Here is a 17,518-nt window from a genome sequence, read left to right as displayed (position 1 = left end):
GCGGAGACGAGCGCAGGATGGTGTTTTTCACACCGTCACTGTGGTTCAGTCCGGGTCGCTGCCGCCCCCGCTGCACAGACACAATCCAATATGTACAAAGGCGTTACCTGGTCTCCGTCTCGTTCCCCAGCAGAGGCGAGCCGAACCCCCCGGCGCCCCCTCCCTCTCCTCCAGGACCGGCCATCAGGCAGAGCTGCTCCGCAGTGAGACCCAACCCTGGACCCTGACCCCTGGCTTTTGGACTGTCCCCGAACACTGAGGAGGTGACAGAGTCCCTCCTCAAACTCTGCCTCCCGGGTGAGCCCCTCCCAGGAATGGAGCCTGTGTATGAATCCCTCATGTCGGGTATCTTCTGTGGGGAAGATGGCGGCGGCACCCTCAACCCCATCGCCAACATGGAGGCGGCATAGCCGTCGCTGTAGAGTGGTCCTCCTGGCCTGTAGAGGGCGCCAGATTCCATCAACTCTCCTTGCAGTGCGGCTGCTGAATAAGAGGTGAGGGACCGCACCGAACCAGCACCTGCTCCCCCCCCACGCCTATATAAGGAACCGTAGGGGTCTGCCCTGGACGGTAAGGGGGAGTGGGGGCCTCCGGCAAGGCTGAGGCGACTGGTCTCGGGGCCCATAGAGTAGGGGTCGGCATAGATCCCACCTCCAGCTCGCTCGTCTCCTCGCAGCAGCACCATGCTCCTGGACCCGACCACCTCGTCGTCGGGCTTTACATCCCTGCGCTCCAGGATGGCGCTGGAGGAGGCAGCGAAGGCCTGTTGGGCGTGGTGCGGCTGGTGGAGCTGCTGGTGGGGGGAGGAGTGGTGGGACTGGGAGGACGGGTGCGGCAGGGAGTGGGTGTGATGGGGCGGCCCCGCGTAGGAAGACGGCCTACTGCTGCTGCTGTAGAGGAGGCGAGCGCGGGACGGCGAGCCCTGAGGGGACGCCGAGGACGAGGAGTGCTGGGAAGACATAGCCGGGTTACCGAGGCGACGGCTGGAAGGGGAATCCTGCGGCGCGTAAACCATCTCCCTCTAGAGGACACAGTGAGAATAAAGTAATCAATTACAAGTTTTACTTCAAGAAAGGAATGAAAGTGATCAACAAGGTGGGAAATTTATGCTCCGCCAGAGAGCTTAAATCACCGGGAACTTTCATTCAACTGCAAATTGGAAATTAATTGTTGGGTTAAGACTTCACAGCCCCAGAGAGAGATTTTCCACATAAACATGACTATTAATGAAGATGATGATGATAATACACTTTATGAGCATGAAGAAAGAGAAATGAACCATGGTGGTGTGTTTTTAAAGCAACACTTTAATGTTACACATCTGCTAACATCTGTCTGATTTAGCTTCTGTGGCAGGATTAACTCTACTGTGTTTTCTGCTTAAGAGCGTCGATTTTCAAAGGTTTTCTTATCTTTTTAAAGAGAATTGTTTTCTTTTTATTGAATCTAAGAAATCAAATAATCAATTAATTTGAAAAAAATCCACAAATTGATAGATCAGCTCTGCTAACTTTATTTTACATTGAAAACGTCACTGCTGTTAGTTAACATATAAGTAAAAATACAAAAGTAATAACTGAGAAACCTTTTCTTCTTTGTTCATTAAACACTCTGATATAGTTATAAGTCACTCGCTTTACCCCGTCTGTTTAACATTTCAATCAGATTCTTGATCCTGGACCTGGATAAAGCCTTTAACCCGGTTTATCTTTTGCTAATTAATCTCAAACAGCTCTCAGCAATTCTCCTGCAAATGATGCTAATAGAAAAAAACAAACATTATTTCCACACAGGCCCCTTGGCCTCAGCACCCTGTGGACCACCCTGCAGCAGACTAATAGCTCAAGTGCCATCATCTTCCATCTCGTATCTTAGCAACAGCCTTGCAGCGACATCATCCTTCAGCAGTGCTGAATACGCAGACGTTTGGTTCCACCTCCGGGGCCCCCTGAAGACACCAGAACCACTGCAGGTACGATGCTGAAAGGTTCCTCGCGTGGCGTCCTGTAGGGGGAGGACCTGTCAATCCACCCGGTCTTTAAACCACGCCCACCCCGCTCCCCGTGTCAGAGGGGCCATGTCACGCTTCTGCGCTCCGCAATCAAGAATGATCTCAGCTCTGCTGGCACACACACACACACACACACACACACACACGGGCGTCCTAGCGGTTCACCTTGAAGCTGGCAGGAGCTGCGACACAGCTCACACACACATCACGCTCAAGGTAAAGCTGCAGGTGAGAGGAGGCTGTAAAACATGGGGAATGAGTGTGGAGCCACAGAGCCATCTGACCATCCGATGACGGAGAGCTGACCTCGAAAACCAGACAGCTGACAGTGACCCGCACATCACACACACACACACACACACACACACACCTCTCAGGGAATAACCAAGCTGTCCCAAACGATTGTGGCCGATTCCGTGGAAGCAGAAATACACCCAGAAATGGCGTAATTAGACAGAAAAGGGCTCTAAACCCTTCAGGAGTCTTTACTCTGCTCTAGAAGCATCAGTGTTCGCCCCTCTGATGACAGGCAGACTGATGAACCGAGGCTAACGGGGCGCATGTTGCAAGGTTTAGGTTCCAGCCGCCACAAAAATGGAGGATCACACACAACAGTGATGTCGACAGTTCTCCTCTCAACGCCGACACAGCTGAATAATCAAAGCCAGAGCCAGTCTGACTCTGTATACTCTCTGTTCCTGGAACGAAACCCCACCAGAGGCCGGTAGGTCAGCGTCTGTGACGTCAGCCCCAATTATCAAACGCACACAGGCACGCCATTTACGCACGTATGAGAGGACAGTAAAACGCCATTCTGACTGGATTACTGTTCATGGAAGCTAAACCTCGATTAGGAGCAGTTTTAAGGGCTTCATGGTGGGGCTGGAGTCCTCAGATGAACCACATAGCTGCCATTTTCCAGCCTTTGGTGATGCGTTTAAGGTCCGGTATCAGTACAGATCACATGACTCCTTCATCACACTGACTTACACGTGAATGATGTTTTTAAAACTGCAATTATTTGCTCTTGACAGGAGAAAATAAAATCTTTAGTTTCTCATTTCAGAGCAAATCGAGCTGCGGGAAGGTTGTAAATTAGTAATGAAGGAAAAGTTGAGCGCGAAGCAGAATTAGTTTCTCTTCACTTTACTTTTTTGCACCGAAACGACGCAAAACTACTGTAAACAGAAGTTCTTGGGAGAAACTGAATCACTGACAGCGCTGGCTGCCCGGTAGCGCTCGTTACTCACCCGCAGGTCTCCGTTAGCCAGGTGAGGGTTGTGGTGTCCAGGGTAGGTGCCGTAGATGGGTTCTTTGCAGTAAATCTTAATCACGCAGCGGTCTTGAACGTCCCGCGGGTCCTCCAGCTCGTAGAAGATGTTGCGGGTCTGATCTTTGATCAGCAGAGCCGTGCTGGGAGACCTGCGAATCAATATTCATCGTCCAAATAATCAAACTCAGATCAAGAGTCCCTGGAATCCCGTTAGACGCTAACAATCGGCGCCGTACAGCCATTTACACGCTAACGGGGGCACCAGATGATCACCTGACTCCATGACAATATGAGAGAGAGGACTCTCATTAACTGCACTGTAGCATGAGCTCTGCATGCTCTGGTACCTGAGCATGGCCATGGTGAGCCTCTGGGGGAACATGTGCACGATGAGGGCCCTCAGGGTATCCAGGCTGGTCAGCTCGTGGGTCAGGTGCACCCTGCGCGTCTCCTCTCCGAGCTGGAGGAACAAGATCCCTGCATTTATGGGTGGGAGGAGCAATGAGGGAGATCCACGGTGGTTGTTATGGGGGTTAATGAAGATTTGAACATGGGGATGGAAACAGAGCGGAAGGGTCATTTTTATTTCATTCTCCGAGCTTCACCAGGGAGAAATTCCTGAGAGTGAGTCTGACCTGGCGCTCTCAGCTTGGCGTGGCTGGACGAGCGGGTCAGCGGCAGGCTCTGCCGGAGCCGGTTCATGCGGTTGAAGCCGATGGGGATGTCGGGCTCGGACATGGTCTCCAGATTTTCTGTCGAGGCAAAGGACACCCTGTTGGCCTGGTCAGCGAGAGCCGGCTGTGGCGGGCTGAGTCTGGTCACGCGAGGAGTGCGAGTCTGCAAGACAAAGGGGAAAAATTCCTCCGTCAATCCTCCACAGAATCTTCTTCCTGGTTTGGGACCAGAGAACAAAAGCAGGTTCCACAGACAGACACTCAGGCCTCCTGCAGTCCTGAAACCCAGGAGAGACCAGACTGAGACGGGTTTAACGGCTACATGAGGATAATAAATGATGGATGGGCTGGGAAAAAAGGTTCAAACATTCCAGAACGACGTTCAGCTTCAGATGACCTCAAACATGGAGACGGAAAAGGGCTCAGTGGATCAAATCTGCAGAGCTGCTCTTTGATTTTTTCGATTCCACAGGATCTCTGCAGACGTCATTCATATACACCCAAGCTCAGGCACACATGCATCCTTGTGTTTCTATCTTTGTGAGGACCTTTATGGACATTACTCAGCTCCGTGCCCTAATCTTAACCATCACAACTAACACCCACAAGTCGACCTTCAACCTTCAAACCACGTCTTGAACCTCAAACAGCCCTTTGAAGCTGTGGGGTCCATCAAAATGGCCCCGCCTCACAATCGTGGCCCTGTTTTCCTCTACAATGAGGATTGTGGTCCTCAATATGTAGTAAAAGCGAACACGCACACTCCAACGTGCCAGTTGAGTGTAAAAGAAAAAGATTTTCTCACATAGTCGACAGCAAAATGTGACGAAAGCTTTACCAAACACAGGACAGTTGGGTCGGTGGAGAGGAACACGAGAACCCTGAGGGGACATCTGCAGACGTCACCTGTCCAGGTGAGGACAGCAGCAAACCTTTGAAGATCACCAGGTTTATGTTTACATTATATAGCTAAAATGGGATTCATTTCACCTCCATGTGAAAGTGTGTGTAGAACTTGGACAGAACCAGGAGAGATCCGTGTCTGTATCTTTGTTAAACTGACTGGGATCCACTCAAAAACCAAACTGTCACTTTGACACGAATGAGCCTTTGTGTGAAACAGTCAGTCAGATGTTCAGTTCTATTGTTCTGTGAAGTCTGTTTGTGCTGCTGAGGTTACAGCTGAAAATGCACCACTGATCATTTCAACACAAAGAAACCAAACTGTTTCTCACAAAGGGTTCAAATTTAAAACTAGAGCCAACATACATCAAACTATTTAGTTAGGACGTTAGTTGGTGTGTGTGTGTGTGTGTGTGTGTGTGTGTGTGTGTGTGTGTGTGTGTGTGTGTGTCAGACTATGCACTTCATTAGCAAAGTGAGGTCATTTTGGCTGGTCCTTTTTGAGGTTAAAAGTTCGATTTTAAGCTTAGAATGAGCCCTCACGGGTGACCTGGTGCTCTACTCACAGCAGCTTGATGGAGAGATCTGTGCACGTCTCTTCTGCTTCATCAGCTTCTCTCCCAAAAAAAAACCCCCAAAACACAATAAAAGGTTCCCTGCTCGTTTAAGGCGACGCACACGTCCTCAAACTTTCCCAGATTTCCCAGCAGTGAAGTGGCAGGAGCTCTGATAGATGCTGCACAGCTGCAGCACTCAATCAAAACACACACACACACACACACACACACACGCAGCTGTCGAGCATCTCTAAATGCTGTATCATTCCTTTCCATGTCAAACTGTTAAAAATCGTGCGAACTGGTGTTTTTCCAAAGCAGCTGTGAAGAATGAGTTAAGGGCCCAGAGCTGGGAGGAGGAGCAGGTGAGCCGCTCTGGTTCCAGTTCTCACGCTGCCGCTCCACACGTCTGGCTGAAGGTCAAACCGATCAACCCAGGGTCAAATCATTCAAGAGATGAGGGAACCTGGCTGGTCACATGACCTTGAGCGAGCGAGCCAATCAGAGTCTGAAGCTTCCTGTGCCCCGAACGCCACGCCTGCGTCGGAGCTTCTAACATAACATCGCTTTACATCATCTGTCCCCGGTTTACGTCCCCTCTCCTCGAATCCACAGAAACCTTCAGTCGATTTTTGATCCCCACATTCTTGGCGGTGAAGTGTCAGTAAACGATTCTGGCCACGCGCCTCGACGCCACACCAGCGAGGCAGCTCTGCAGCACGCCTAAGCCTTTCAGCGCTGGAGCGCACGCCTGCATCCCGCCGACTGGGGAGGAGCGATTTAGAGCAGATCGTCATATCTACAGCCAAACAGCACAAGGGCAACAAAAACATTTGTTTAAAGGGGTTAGCGCTGAGCTAGCTCACTGGGGCAGATATGGCCGGGGTATCCTGGGGTTGCCTGGAACAGGCTGGTTAAAGTCAGGGAAACCGAAGCTTCCAGACTCCCTGATGTCGCACAAAGCTCCTCGCAGAGGCGAGGACTTGCTAGCGAGCTATTGTGCTGAGGATTTCCTCTTTAAAAAAAAAACTGCACCGTCGACAGTTTATTTGGTGCCGAGCTGAACTAAATTATAGCAAAAAAAATGTAAAGGACTGAAGGGATTATTTAAGATGATTAAAATTACAGTTGTGCTTTAAATGGTTTAAGCTAAAATGTTCGCATGGCCCGCAAAGAATTGAAGGGCCTTAACGTTCCGGACGTGACAGAAGGTGATGCAAACATTTGCTGTGGTTCAGGGTTCCGTCAGGGTTCCGTCAGGGTTCCGTCAGGGTTCCGTCAGGGACTGCTGACTTCAGATCTGATCACCTTCGATCGTGTCGTCGGTGCAGGTCCTGAAAGTCACGAAGCGGCCGAGTTCTGACATCAATAACTGCCGGCAACATGGCAACGAGGCTCCACAAACAACGTGCTGCTGGGTCGCCTCCCTCCTGCCACCACAAGGTCATCTGCTCATCAATCTAATCAGGCTCCTCTTTGCTGAATATCCTGAAAGAACCACGAGATTCCCCCACTTTAACCCTTCCGACGCTTCGGTTTTGGTTCTGTCTCGTTGAGCATCTCCTCTGCTTTGTCTCTATGGTAACGCTACCCAGCGGTAGCGGCCGGCAGGCTCATAATAACGGTGATAAATGAGCTGATCTATAAGTGGAGTGCCGGTGACAGTTTTCCTGTTCTGGAACGTTCCTCTGAATTCCACAGGAGATGAGGAGGTGCTGTTAGGTACTTAGGCCATTCCTCATGAAGACAAGAGCACAAAATGGAGCGATAATAACTGCAGAAGTGAGTCGCTGAGCAGTGAAAATGGAGAATTATGCAGCTCTCTGCTCCATTGTGTACATGTGACAGTGTCAGCAGGACGGCGGACCCAGCCAATCAGCTTCAGTGCCGGGCAGGACCAGCACCAACATGCAACGGGGGGGGGGGGGTCTCTAAAGGATTAGTGTAATAAATGCATACTTCATGTGTAATTACAGCTTTGCTGACCACCAGGATGCTCCTCACCAGCAGGAAAACGAGCACGACGGCGTAATTGTTGCTAATCTCTGGTGTGTTTTTGCTGAGGGAGTAGCAGGCGCGTATTAAGTGAGCGGGCAAAACACTGAAACATCAAAGGGGAGCAGTGGGGGTCTATTACACACACACACACACACACACACACAGAGCAGAGTACTGCTGCAGGGGCAGGAAGAACAGACGAGACTCCCAGGGAGGACAGAGAGCGATAACTGATCCTGAATCAGACCATCAGCCATCTCAGTCAGACGAACAGGGTGAAAGTCAAGTGTGTGTGAGTGATCACGCCGTCGTCAACAGGTCGCGCGTCCGGGTAAACAACCAATAACCGCGACCACGGCCCAGAGATAAGCAGCAGCTTCCTCGTGGTTTCAGCTGTGTCACTGTGAAAGAGTCAGATTTGTTGCTTCTGTCTCTTAAACCCACTGAAATCTTCAGACCTCAGAAAGTGGCCGTTATAATACATCCCATAAACGCACCAAAGCGGATCCGGGTTGTCACCGACTGTTTCTCTTCAATTGCCCGTCGCCAGACAGATCAGCGCCCCCTGCTGGTACCAGCAGTAAAGCCCCACGTTCCATCTCAAAATACAAATAAAGCAAAGTTACACTTAGTCCAAAATTCTAAATTCTATTTTTTTCCAATGCGGTTGTTTGTTTTCCACCTGTTCTGCGTGTGAAACATCTGTGTGCAGCAGAACTTTGAATCCTTTGTAACACATATTTGGACCGGAACATTTCGAACCTCTATGAAACCTTCAGGTTGGATTAAGTTCAGCAGATTTTCATTGTCTGGCTTCCAATTAAACGTCAGTGGGGTTGATAATTGTTGGATCAGCAGCAGATATGCAAAGAGCCTTTCAGAATATCATTTAGTTCCATGCTTAATATGCTGACTGTGTTGGCATCTGCACGACGGTGCCGTCTCCCCCGGAGCCGCGCTGGAGTCGCTTTAATCTCACATCACCCTCTTTTGTTACTCTTTACAGAGCAGCTGAGGTGGAAACAGTGACATTTTAATTTTGGGTCAATTTAACACGCATCGTTTGTTAAAACGCCGCAGTGGCTGAAATTTGAATCCGGGCATTTCGGGCTTCAATCGTCACATTTTGACGATTGTGCCTCCTCAGTCCAACAAAAATTGGACCTTTAAACACAGTTTAAAGTTGAGTTAGACTGACTTTGGTGTGGAAAAAAAGGGTTTGTCACACTGAACTGTCCGGACTGAAGCTTCGCTTGCTTTATTTAAAACGTAAGAGGAACCAGGCCGGCAGCCACGTTCACGGCTGCAGCTTTAAACAAGCCTGGAGCCCCTGAAAGATTAGACCACACCAAGGGTGCAGGTGCACAAGTTCTGCTGCTTTACTGGATTCAGACTCCAACAGCTTCCCCTGCATCATTTCTCGGCACCGTCTCTGAAAGCCACAGTTCAAGGTGCCGTTGAACGGGCGCATTTTCAGACCCGACCGGTGCAGAGATCCACGAGAAAAAGCTCGTCCGTCACCGAATGGCCCGACGTCTGGCTTTGAATTCCCTCTTTTGTTAACTAATCCCGTCTCTCACACTTTGCTATCATGTCAGGAGACTAATGCAGTCCAAATTAGTCACATTACTGTGAGGAAGGTGCGGAGTTCCTTTTCACAGCCTCCATCGCTACACCAGCGCTGAGCCTCTGCTAATCAAATAATAACTCAGGTGTAACTGGCCCGGGGCCTCAAACAGTCAAACACATTAGCAGCACCTTCACAATTCAGGGTGTGTGTGTTTGTTTTAGCCGGGGCCACGTGGGACTGATCACACAAGCAGCTAAATTTTCCCCGAGGGGCCGCGGGAGTGCGAGTCCGCACGTTTGTGAGACGTCTCACTCCAGCACGCGCGGGTGCTAAACGAAGGTCAGCAGGTGAAGTTAGTCACCTCGATTCCTCCACTGGGGAGAATGAAGGCTCTCAAGTCTCTCAAACAGAAAGCTGCGATATCCTGCTGGCGGAGTGATGAGATTATTGATTTGATTCAGTTGGCTTCTGATGGTTCGATGGTAGACCTGCAGAACAACGCGCCTCCCTGTTGTATAAACTGCTGGGAAAAGCAGTTTACTGTAGCACCGATACTCAGAGAAGGTGGAGACCTGGTTCACCGGCTAACCTGACAGTAAGGAATGAGCTCCTGTGGCGCCTCTAAACAGAAAACCCATGAATATTGACCCCACGTTCATCACGTGGCACTTGGGTTCATGCTAATAATAATTTGCCTCCGTGTGAAACACTGTGCAGCAATAAATGGATTAAACGCCCCCCTTACAGCGGGAATTCTTCTGGATCGTCATTAGGAATGATTTCCTGAGTTCCTCGACGTATGACCTGTCTCTCCTCTGATCAATCCAAGTGCGGCATGACAGTTGGAACGAGTCGTGTGATCGATCCCGGTCGGAGGCCGCGGGAGAAACATCATTTTTCTGACTGGAATTCGGGCGGCACGCCCGACAAAAGCGCTTCAACGAGACGGAAACGGGACCAGCGCTAACAGGGATGGAGTCAGACAGGCATGCAGACATGGGGGGACGTTCCCCCATCGGGGCTGGGAGCACACACAGCAACAGATTCAAACAAACACCACGTTGGCACTGACCTTGAAGCTCCAGTAGTTTGGCTGCTGCTGAGGGGGGAGAAGGAAAAGGAGACAAAGGGGGGAGAGAAGAAAAGAACAAGTGAGACATTTTCTCTTCAGCTTAGCTGCGAAACACGAAGAACCGGCGGATCTGAAGCTGGAACGCCGCGCGAGTTGATGTTTTTGCCCGATGAGACCGTGGCCTCGTAACTGTGATGATATCCACGCTAAGTTGCGCCGCCCTTCACCGCCTTGGTAATTGCTCTTTAATTGCTTGTAATTGCTTCCTCAGAAAGGCGTCGTGATGTTTACCGTGACTTCGCCGGAGACCGGCGGCCCGGCCGGACCCGGCTCTTGCTCCGGCTCCCGCTCGCTGGCACCGATCCAGGAGCGGGATTAAGGCGGCGCACCGGCTCCGGATTAGAAAGCTGCCATTTTACTTTATCTGAATGTTTAAGACGCGGCGCCGCAGGCTGCAAATGTGCTGCAACGTGACATTTCCTGCGTCCAATAATGTGTTGAATTAGCAACTGCTAGCTGCTAAAAAGGGACGCGGAGACACTCGTGTGTAATCCTGTGTGCTTTTGGACCGTTTTCCTGCGTTTGATCTGCGCCGACATCAATCACAGCCCAGAACAACCTCGTAATTCTGCCGTCGCTAAGCCGCCGCTGCCCAGAATTCAAACATTTGTTTCCACTTTCACAGTGGGGACTCTTAGGAATCCACCTGAAAAGATCGTTGTCACTCATCGGTTAAGAGATGAGCCGAAAAGATCGTGTTAGACAAAGTGTTAAAAGTAAATAAAACAAATCCAAAAATAACCCCCCAAAAAAACACAAGACCTGTGTGTTTTCCTCAACTGTCGGATGAAACGTTTCGAGATGGTTCTTATCGCTTAATCTCAAACAGCAAATAACTCCCTTTTGTAGTTTTTTGGTCCCCGACAGAGGTGATCGGTGGTGGAACACAAGGAAAACTGCTCAAAGTCATTTTCCCCGAGCTCAGGGGGAAGAGACGAGCACCTCTGTCAGCGTGTTCCGGGTGAGCAGCATCAGGGAATCATCTCAATAACGACTTTCAGAGCTACTTTAAACTGTCTGCGTCTCCAAACACTATCAACACCTCCCATCGCTCCGCTCCGTCACGTCTGCCGCAGGAGAGCGGATCCTCTCTCTGGTCGGAGTGACGCGCTTGGAGGGCTTCGGTTTGGTTTGAGCCGATGTTCTGGTGTCGCCTGGACGCCAACTATCTGCTTAATCAAACAGAAACCCTCAGATCTGCAGCCCTCAGTCCTCATATCTGACGAGTTTCATCACCCTGGAGGGTTCCCGGCTCATCTAAAGGGCATGCACGTGCTAGCATGCGCCGTGAACGTCATTTCTGCACAGAAATTTTCATATTTATCTAGTATATTAAATTTAGATGCCATTATGATCACCTAGCAGTCATTACTGCAGACCTGCAGACACTGGTTGGGGCTCAGGCTCCCTACATTCATGTTTTCATTCACCAGAGGAAAAAGCTCTTCGTCCATGTTAGATCTGCCCCCCACCCCCACCTTTTTATCAATGTGACTGCATAGAGGAAAACATGTCATGTGACTAAATCAGTCAGATGAACAGATTTCTATTCCAGCTGCTGATTTAAGGTAATTAAACTCGTTGTTTGAAGTTGACGCCCTATTACAGGTGCTTATACGATGAGCTGAGATCCACCCTCACATCAGGAGGTAGAGAAAACGTCCCCCCATCCATCCAGGAGTTAAATCCTAACATGCCAACCTTCACATGAACTCCAGTTCTGAAAGCTGTTACATAACTTCCTTTGTGGGACATCATCTTGATCTGTGGATGGTTCCTGACAGTATAAATCAATAAAATCCCCACTTGGATTCACTTTCAAAGAAAAGAGAAGCCTCATTCGCAGCCCAAACAGGGGGAAGTTTAGCTCACATATGAACAGGTTTTACACAGGGGGCCACAGGACAGCTGATAAACGTGCACGGCCTCAGAACTGTGGACGCACTGGGAGTGATTCTGGAGGCTGTTTCAATCACAGCTGAAATCCCAGCAGAGACGGACGGAGCTTCCAGGAGACAGAAAAGACAGAGGGAAGAGCGCGCCTGACCTGCATGCAAAGTAGCCATTTTTGTAAGCACCCTCCCTCACTCAGAGTCCACCTTCATTCCTCTCCAACACACACACACACACACACACACATGCACAGTCATGCTTGGTCTTGAACACACACATGATCTTGTTCTGCGTACATGTGAACACACGCCATCACTGCGGCAGCACACACACCTGGTCGACACCTGCCTGTCAGGGAGCAAACGGTCCCTCCCATAAACACACACACACACACACACACACACACACACACACACACACTCAGACAAACACGCAGCAGACAGGGAGGAGATGTGTGTTTCCCCTGCCCTCACCCACACACAGGCGCGCTACCGCAGACAAGGAGAAGACACGCATGTCTTCCGTCACTCACGCGGCATCACAGGAGAAACCGTCTCAGCCCAGGATGTGGAGATGGGGGGGTTACGGAGAGTTACCGTTGCTAATTGAGCAGCACATCGGCCGGCTGGTGCGTCCTCCCGCTCCTCGTCCGCCCCCTTCCTTTTCCTCCCTCTACATTTTTTTTTTTTTAAAAGCTGTGTCCCGGTTTCTTTCCCATGCCCCGAGGATTCCACAAGAGTCCCCCTCAATGGTATCCGTAGTAGCACCTAAGACGCAGCTAGCATCTCTTCCTGCCCCTCCTTCTCTTCCTGCTCTCTCTCTCCGTGCGTGAGGGTCTCTCACCCATGGCCCCTCCCTCCTTCCTCCACTGGCTCTCCTATAGTCGCTCGATCTTCCTCCCTCAGTACAGCGCGTGCCTCCCTCCTCAGCCCAGGCACTGCCAACCATATGATATCACTCAGTTGCCTTTTATGGGAAATGGTGGGTTGCCATGGTGACAGCAGACTCCACCTGTGTCGGCGTGTCTCAGAGCGCCGTTTTCAACAGGAGAAAGATGGTGCGGTTTAGGTAAACAGACGCGGAGCAGATGAAATGGGCGAGGAGTGGGAGGAGAGGAAGGAGGAGCCGAGGGAATCGGGACTGATGGGGACTGATGGAGGACTGTTGGGAGAAAAATACAAATAAACCCGCTTCAAATATTCGTCTGCCGCCTCCTGACGTCTCTGTGGCGTGTCTGTGATGCGACCTCCACCTTAGACAACACGTGACAAAACGCGGACCAAGTTGACGGATGAGGCGAGACGTTTGGGCCAGGAGGTAAAACCCTGGACAACTGACATCTCTCTGAATTAAAGTTAGAAGCAGGAGGTGTGATTTCACACGGCTGTTGAAGCCACGTTCACATACCGAAGACAGATTCTTAGCAAAGGGAAGAGGCCCGGCGTTCGGGCTCTCAGCAGCTCACCGCACTTCACTTCCCGGTCATGTTTCAGTGCCGACGCCGTTAGCGCGTCCATTACTGACCTGCCGCCACATCGTCCATCAACACCAGGAGGCATCTGGCCGCTTAATGCGCCGGCGTGGGTTCGGAACCCGCCACTGAAACCGTTCAGATGTAGAACCTGTAAGCAGCTGCTGGGAACACGGAGCCCTCTGAGGGGACCACGGAGCTCTGGCAGGTTTCACTGAAGATCCCTCGATTAAAGGGTCCCATTTTAGATTTGTTTACGGAGAGATGTTCTACATCTCCCATGACTTCATCTCAAATCTATTTTATAGCCCAAAAGATTCCTGCGGACCTGGAAGCGTGCGGACCTTAACACCATCTGACAATACTGAGCCAGTCAGGACCAACATGAAGATGGTGTGGACTGGTTTTTAGATTGGTTTCTGACTGAATGCCACAGTGAGCTGATTAATTAACTGAAGGGGATGAGACCTCACATGAGACCATCAGGTCGGCGATACCGTAGAAACCAATTCATGAACCTTGCTGTGAAAGACTTAATGTCTGTGGTACGTTTAAGAAACATCATTCTGGCAACTCAATAATCATCCAAATATTATAAAATGAGGGCTAAAGTGGTCCGGATGACCTCCAAATGTCTTTCTTGCGTCCAAATCTCATTATCTTACCATCATTTCCCCTTTTTTGCTCAGTTTTTTATGGATATTCCTACAGGAATACCAGGGCTCATACCTGGCGTCCTGCGGCGCTGCCCTGCGATATGCTGCCGGGGCTGTTGGAGAACCTGTTCTTCTGGAGATCCATGAGGGCGTCCCGCTGTCGCTCGATGTCTGCCTTGTGGATGTTATTCAGGGCCTCCAGGCTTTTAGCAGCCACGGAGGTGTGCCGTCGGTCCAAGGAGGATGACGTGAACCCGCCATTGGTGTTGTCGGGAAACTGCCTGCCCCGGCGCCCCCCACTGGCAGCCAGGGGATAATCCCGTTGGAATTCAGCATCACCTGCAGAGATCATGGGACCCTTTCTCTTCTCACGACCTGCAGAGTCAAAACAAAGAGGAACAGCAAGACTTTTAGGTAAATGTCGACTGTGCGTCTGTGCGCCATAGCCATCGCTAACGTCTGTTAGCTTAACTTCCTTCCCTCTTTATTAGCTTCATTTACTGTCACTTTTCAATAAGCCTTTCTTCAGTTCCATCTTTGGTTATTTAAATGAAGCTTCAGTTTCTGTCCATGTCCCAGCAGTTCTGGCTAGCTGCCATTCGCTACCATTAGCCCACCATCGGACGCAATTAGCGTTTGCTAAGTGCAGCTCCTATAATTTCTACAAGCTCATCTGATTTTTGACGTTTAAATTAAAAGGGTGAGATTCAGCTTGTTGTTTAATATCCCGGAAGAAGGATTTATTTATTGTGCAGGAAGCAGAAACATGTTTCATGTAAACACATGATGAAGTGGCAAGAACATGACATCATAATCCATGATATATTGTCTAATTAAGAAAACAAGGTTTAAACTTAGTTAAATTAATGCAAAAAACAAATGGCTGCCAACATTTAAAATGTTAGATCTGGACAGGAAGCAAACCTACCAGTACCAACAGACAGCTACATAAAACATGACCGAAAAAATACATATTTAATGAAATAAGCAACTGTTAAATCTAATAATGCTCATGAAATATGTGTGGCTCGTCGCAGCAAGCCGAGCGTGGTTGAGCGCCTGTTGTAATGCTTTTCACACCATTGTGCAAACACATTTAAGTCCTCGAGGCTGATCAGCGGAGCAGAAACTGGAACACGAACCAACCCGAACCGAACACAAATGCATTGATTTTGTCCTGTAGCGTCCCCGTGCTGTCCTGGAGAGACAGTCATTTACCACCTAAAACAAATAAAAATGAAGTAATGCTGCATTATTCCATGCACACACTGACACACCTCCAGCATTAAACAGCCTGGGCGGAAACAGCTGCAGCACGCTGCGGCTGCCTCGAAGCCCGGAGGCGAGAAGATACGACGTCTCCTGCTACTACATGACAGAAGAGCCGCCTCATATCTGGGTCAAAAGCAATACAGGAGAGGAGACGTCAACAAAACTGACGTCTTCCCGCTCAAGGGCAGATACACTGCCCCCTAGTGGCCGGTGAGGCGAGCGGTTAAACCGATCATTTGACGTGAAAGCGACACCTGAAGCAGGCTGACGTGGAGACGTCATGTGACGACGTCATGTGACGCCTGGTGCAGGAGGACGGGTCCAGGATCGGAATACGTCAGCCCGACTTCTCTGCAGTGCTCGGCCTCCAGAGTTTGTGTACGTTATTGATCCGCACTATAATGTGGTGATCTTATTGACCCGAAGGAACGACCTGGGTGCACTGAAGCCAGTCCTTTAACTTCATTAGCTGCTGGCGGGAAGCCACGGGATGCAACGACAGCGGGAACGCCGACAGTCTTGATTGACTGCAGGTTCTCCAGGGCATAGTCGGCTCAGTGGCAGGTGGAATAACAGAACGACGACCAGGTCAGCTATCATGTTCCAGTGTGACTGTCAGAGTGTGACAATCTGTAGATTCACAAGTGCACCCAAAAATACCCAGTGTTTCCCGCATCATTTGGCTTAATCTTCATTAAAGATAGAGAGGAAACAGCTGTGGAGGAAAACGACCTGGTTGGTGAAACGAACCCAAGACAATTCCACATCTTAACGTTTCCGTGGTGACGCAATTCCCATTTCTGTTTGGAAATGGCTGAGAAACACAAACCAACTCATCTCTCGGAGAGCAGCAGGTGTGGGTGAGGAATATGGGTGATAATATTTCATCAGCTGCTCTGAGGATGAATCGACGTCACGGCAACCAGCTGAGTTAGCATTGTGGGCACGCCGCGAGCAGCTTTGTGCAGTAGGCAGATGTCACAAAGAGGGGGAAGTTTAGGGGGAGTCAAACCTGTAATTAAGACGAGTTTCTTGTGAGTTTTAGAAACCGAACAGCACGAGTAAGACAAGGAGCTGGAGGAAATGTTTGATTTGGTCCCGGGTGTAAAACCACTAACAGGAGTGTGGAGGTATGCTGGCGTGTATCCATGACAGAGACTTTAATTTATATAAAAGCATAACTAAGGGTGATATAAAACAGGGAAGCTCCAGATGGGAGCTTGTCGCTTCATTTTACGTGAAGGCTTCACCCAGAACTTCCTGTTCAAAATATTTCATTGACAATATCCACTGCAGCCAAATGAAATAGTCAAGCACCTTTCAGGGTCAGCTCATTTTATGGTGGATTCCACAAATATCAGAGGAGATCACCGGCTCTGATTCATTGAGTATCATTGTAAAAACTCACACATTAGATGATGGGCTGGAACTGTTCTATCTAAGCTGCAGCCCTGATGGTCTTTTCTTACCATTCTTTATTGTTCCTTCGATATCGTGACACTTCTGTCATTGCTGTGGTGAGCAAATCTAAAAAAACAACAGGGGATCGATCAGAACTGTGCCACTGATACTGTGATTCATCTGTCTGGAACACATTCCAACGACCTCCGTGAGGCCATGTCCAGACCTGTGTGTGTGTGTGTGTGTGTGTGTGTTTCAGTCTTTTGTTACTTCCATGCTTTCATCAGGCTCAGAACTAATTATTCCTCCTCTTGTGTGATTTATTCGTGTTTCAATCCTACCACATATACGTGTCCATCTCCCGGTTTCCATAATGTAAATTTCCTGAAATTGATGCTTTTGGCCGTTCACTCCCTCTTTCCGTCATCAGAAAATTCTCTAATCAAACCTTTAATTACAGGAGGAGGCACGGCGGCAGGAGAGGGTGAAATAACGCCGCTCCTCCATCCTCAAATTATAATATCCAGCTCTCCAGGCACTTAAAAATTAGAATAAAACCCAAACAAGATCAGCGCTCAACATTGGCGAGGGCTATATTTGGAACATGGTCTGTTTCTGAACAGATTTCTGAGTTGCCGTCAGCGGCGTTCACAATCACAGCGAAGCGTCATAAAGAGCCTTTACTGTCACATGCAACCAAACGTGTT

General features: G+C 49.6%; 1 protein-coding gene across 5 annotated transcripts in view; it reads right to left on the bottom strand.

Moving 5' to 3' along the window:
* The window catches only part of srcin1b (SRC kinase signaling inhibitor 1b), a 30,341-nt gene that overhangs the window by 9,305 nt on the left and 3,518 nt on the right, over positions 1 to 17,518 (bottom strand). For 2 of the 5 annotated variants that reach the window (XM_029841665.1, XM_029841674.1), the window contains exons 2-7: positions 14,212 to 14,513; positions 10,059 to 10,085; positions 3,920 to 4,121; positions 3,632 to 3,761; positions 3,262 to 3,433; positions 108 to 1,021 (exon numbers count right to left, since the gene is read on the bottom strand). In XM_029841665.1, the coding sequence (XP_029697525.1) occupies positions 108 to 1,021; positions 3,262 to 3,433; positions 3,632 to 3,761; positions 3,920 to 4,121; positions 10,059 to 10,085; positions 14,212 to 14,513 (1,747 nt within the window). Of the gene's footprint in view, positions 1 to 107; positions 1,022 to 3,261; positions 3,434 to 3,631; positions 3,762 to 3,919; positions 4,122 to 10,058; positions 10,086 to 12,543; positions 12,834 to 14,211; positions 14,514 to 17,518 lie in introns of those variants that run through there. The other 3 variants (XM_029841679.1, XM_029841685.1, XM_029841688.1) reach the window with 3 other exon arrangements.

Source organism: Takifugu rubripes, chromosome 1 (assembly GCF_901000725.2).
Source record: "Takifugu rubripes chromosome 1, fTakRub1.2, whole genome shotgun sequence".
In the NCBI taxonomy this organism is placed as follows: Eukaryota; Metazoa; Chordata; class Actinopteri; order Tetraodontiformes; family Tetraodontidae; genus Takifugu; species Takifugu rubripes.
This window is presented reverse-complemented; position numbering and strand designations above follow the sequence as displayed.